At 45.9% G+C, this 1,927-nt stretch overlaps 1 protein-coding gene across 1 annotated transcript; it reads left to right on the top strand.

Moving 5' to 3' along the window:
- Positions 1–988: 988 nt before the first annotated feature.
- On the top strand, positions 989–1,927 carry LOC102447279 (olfactory receptor 52D1-like). The gene has a single exon (XM_006130953.2). The coding sequence runs from the start codon at positions 989–991 to the stop codon at positions 1,925–1,927; it is 939 nt and encodes a 312-aa protein (XP_006131015.2).

Below are 1,927 nucleotides of genomic sequence, written 5' to 3'. Positions count from 1 at the left end.
TATCAGCCCGGTTCCTGTCAGATGCTATGAGCAGCCGCCGGCCTCTTCCTCCCAGGTCAACTTTGCTTTATAACAGCAAAGTTTTGGCTGTGTTTATCTAGGCCTCAGGCTTCACACCAGGCCTGTATTATTTCAGATCCTCTTTTTACTGCATCTGTCTGTAACTGAAAGGTATTTATACCTGGGCCATGCCCACTCAGCAAGATGTTTTCCATTTACTCTCAAGTAGGAATAAGAAATCCTCCGGAAAAGGCTTTATTTTCCGGAGAATAACGTCTAGACTGGCGCTTTTCTCTGGCTTTTCCCCAAGCCGGAAAAAAGCGGCAGCCATGTTAATGCAAATGCCGCGGGGGATATTTAAATCCCCCGCGGATTTGCCTATTCCAAAGTCTACATTAGCATCCCTTTTCCAGAAGGGATGCCAGTGTACACACAGCCAATAAGTATTCCCTACTCCGGATGTCCAATTTCCATCCAAAAGTGACACACTCACCAAAATAAGATAAACAGATCCAGAAGATTAAGGCATGAAGATTGATGAAGTAATTTGCTCAAAGCACCGTTGAGTTTTGTACATTTATGTCCATGAGTCCATTTCATAAAACATAGGGGGCAGCATCACACCCTGGTCCTTGTCCCGAGTCCATACAGTTAAATTAGAAACTTGTAAGGTGTTTGAAGAGCTCAAAATTTCTCTCCAATCTGCAGACACACTGCAGTTACTTACATAACATTCATGGGCCATCAGGCTGCCCATTTGCCAGACTTGGTTAGAACCCTACGAAAATTTGTCTGGATTTTACCATGACCTAAACAATCTGGTGGCATCTTTAGAGGATGCGAACTCACTGCTCAGTCCCCTTTTTAGGCTGGGAATAATTATGAAATATTTACCGTGGTATTTTTTGATGGTATTGTACTATAATAAATGCTTTGCTTCTCTTCCTGCGCAGGCACTTCTGAGCCAGGCTGATGTGTTCACAATTTCATGGCGGCTTTCAACCTCACCCCCACTGAACCTTTAACATTCATGCTAATGGGCATCCCTGGACTAGAAGCTTTACACATCTGGATTTCCATCCCCATATTCCTGTCCTATGTGATTGGTCTGCTGGGAAACTTAACTCTTGTCTTTGTGGTAGGCAAAGAGGAGACCCTGCACAAGCCAATGTACCTGCTGCTCTGCATGCTGGCGCTCGTAGAAATTGCAGCAACTACTTGTGTGGTTCCGAAGGCCATGTGGATATTTTGGTTCAATTCGAGAGACATTATAAAGGGGGGTTGCTTCACCCAGATGTTCTTCTTTCATGCGGCTACTGTGATGCACTCGGCCGTCCTCGTGACAATGGCCTTCGATCGCTATGTGGCCATATGTAACCCTCTGAGATACACCACCATCCTCAGCAATGCACGAATAGCAAAGCTGGGGTTAGTGGGTTTGACAAGAGCTGTTCTCTGCATTCTGCCTGTGCCCCTGCTCCTGAACAGACTGCCGTTCTGTGACAACCGTATTATCCGCAGTACTTACTGTGAGCACATGGCTGTGGCAAAGATCTCCTGTGGGGACATCACAGTCAATAGGATGTACGGCTTGGTGATAACGTTTCTAGTCTATGGGTTTGACCTAATGCTCATTGCTCTGTCCTACAGTTTGATCATTAGGGCCGTCTTCATACTTTCCTCCAGAGAAGCCCACCAGAAAGCCCTCAATACCTGCACAGCTCACCTCTCTGTGATGCTGATGTCTTACCTTCCTGGCTTCATCTCCAGTGTGACACATCAATTTGGCCAGGGTATCGCTCCATACATTCATGTCATGCTGGCCAACCTCTATTTCCTCATCCCCCCTATGCTCAACCCTATTGTGTATGGGGTCAAAAACAAAGAACTCCGTGACAAAGTGGATAAATTCATCTGCACAAGGTGA

This window comes from Pelodiscus sinensis, chromosome 1 (genome assembly GCF_049634645.1).
Source record: "Pelodiscus sinensis isolate JC-2024 chromosome 1, ASM4963464v1, whole genome shotgun sequence".
Lineage (NCBI taxonomy): Eukaryota > Metazoa > Chordata > Testudines > Trionychidae > Pelodiscus > Pelodiscus sinensis.
Note: the sequence above shows the minus strand (reverse complement) of the source record. Positions and strands in the feature narration are given on the sequence as shown.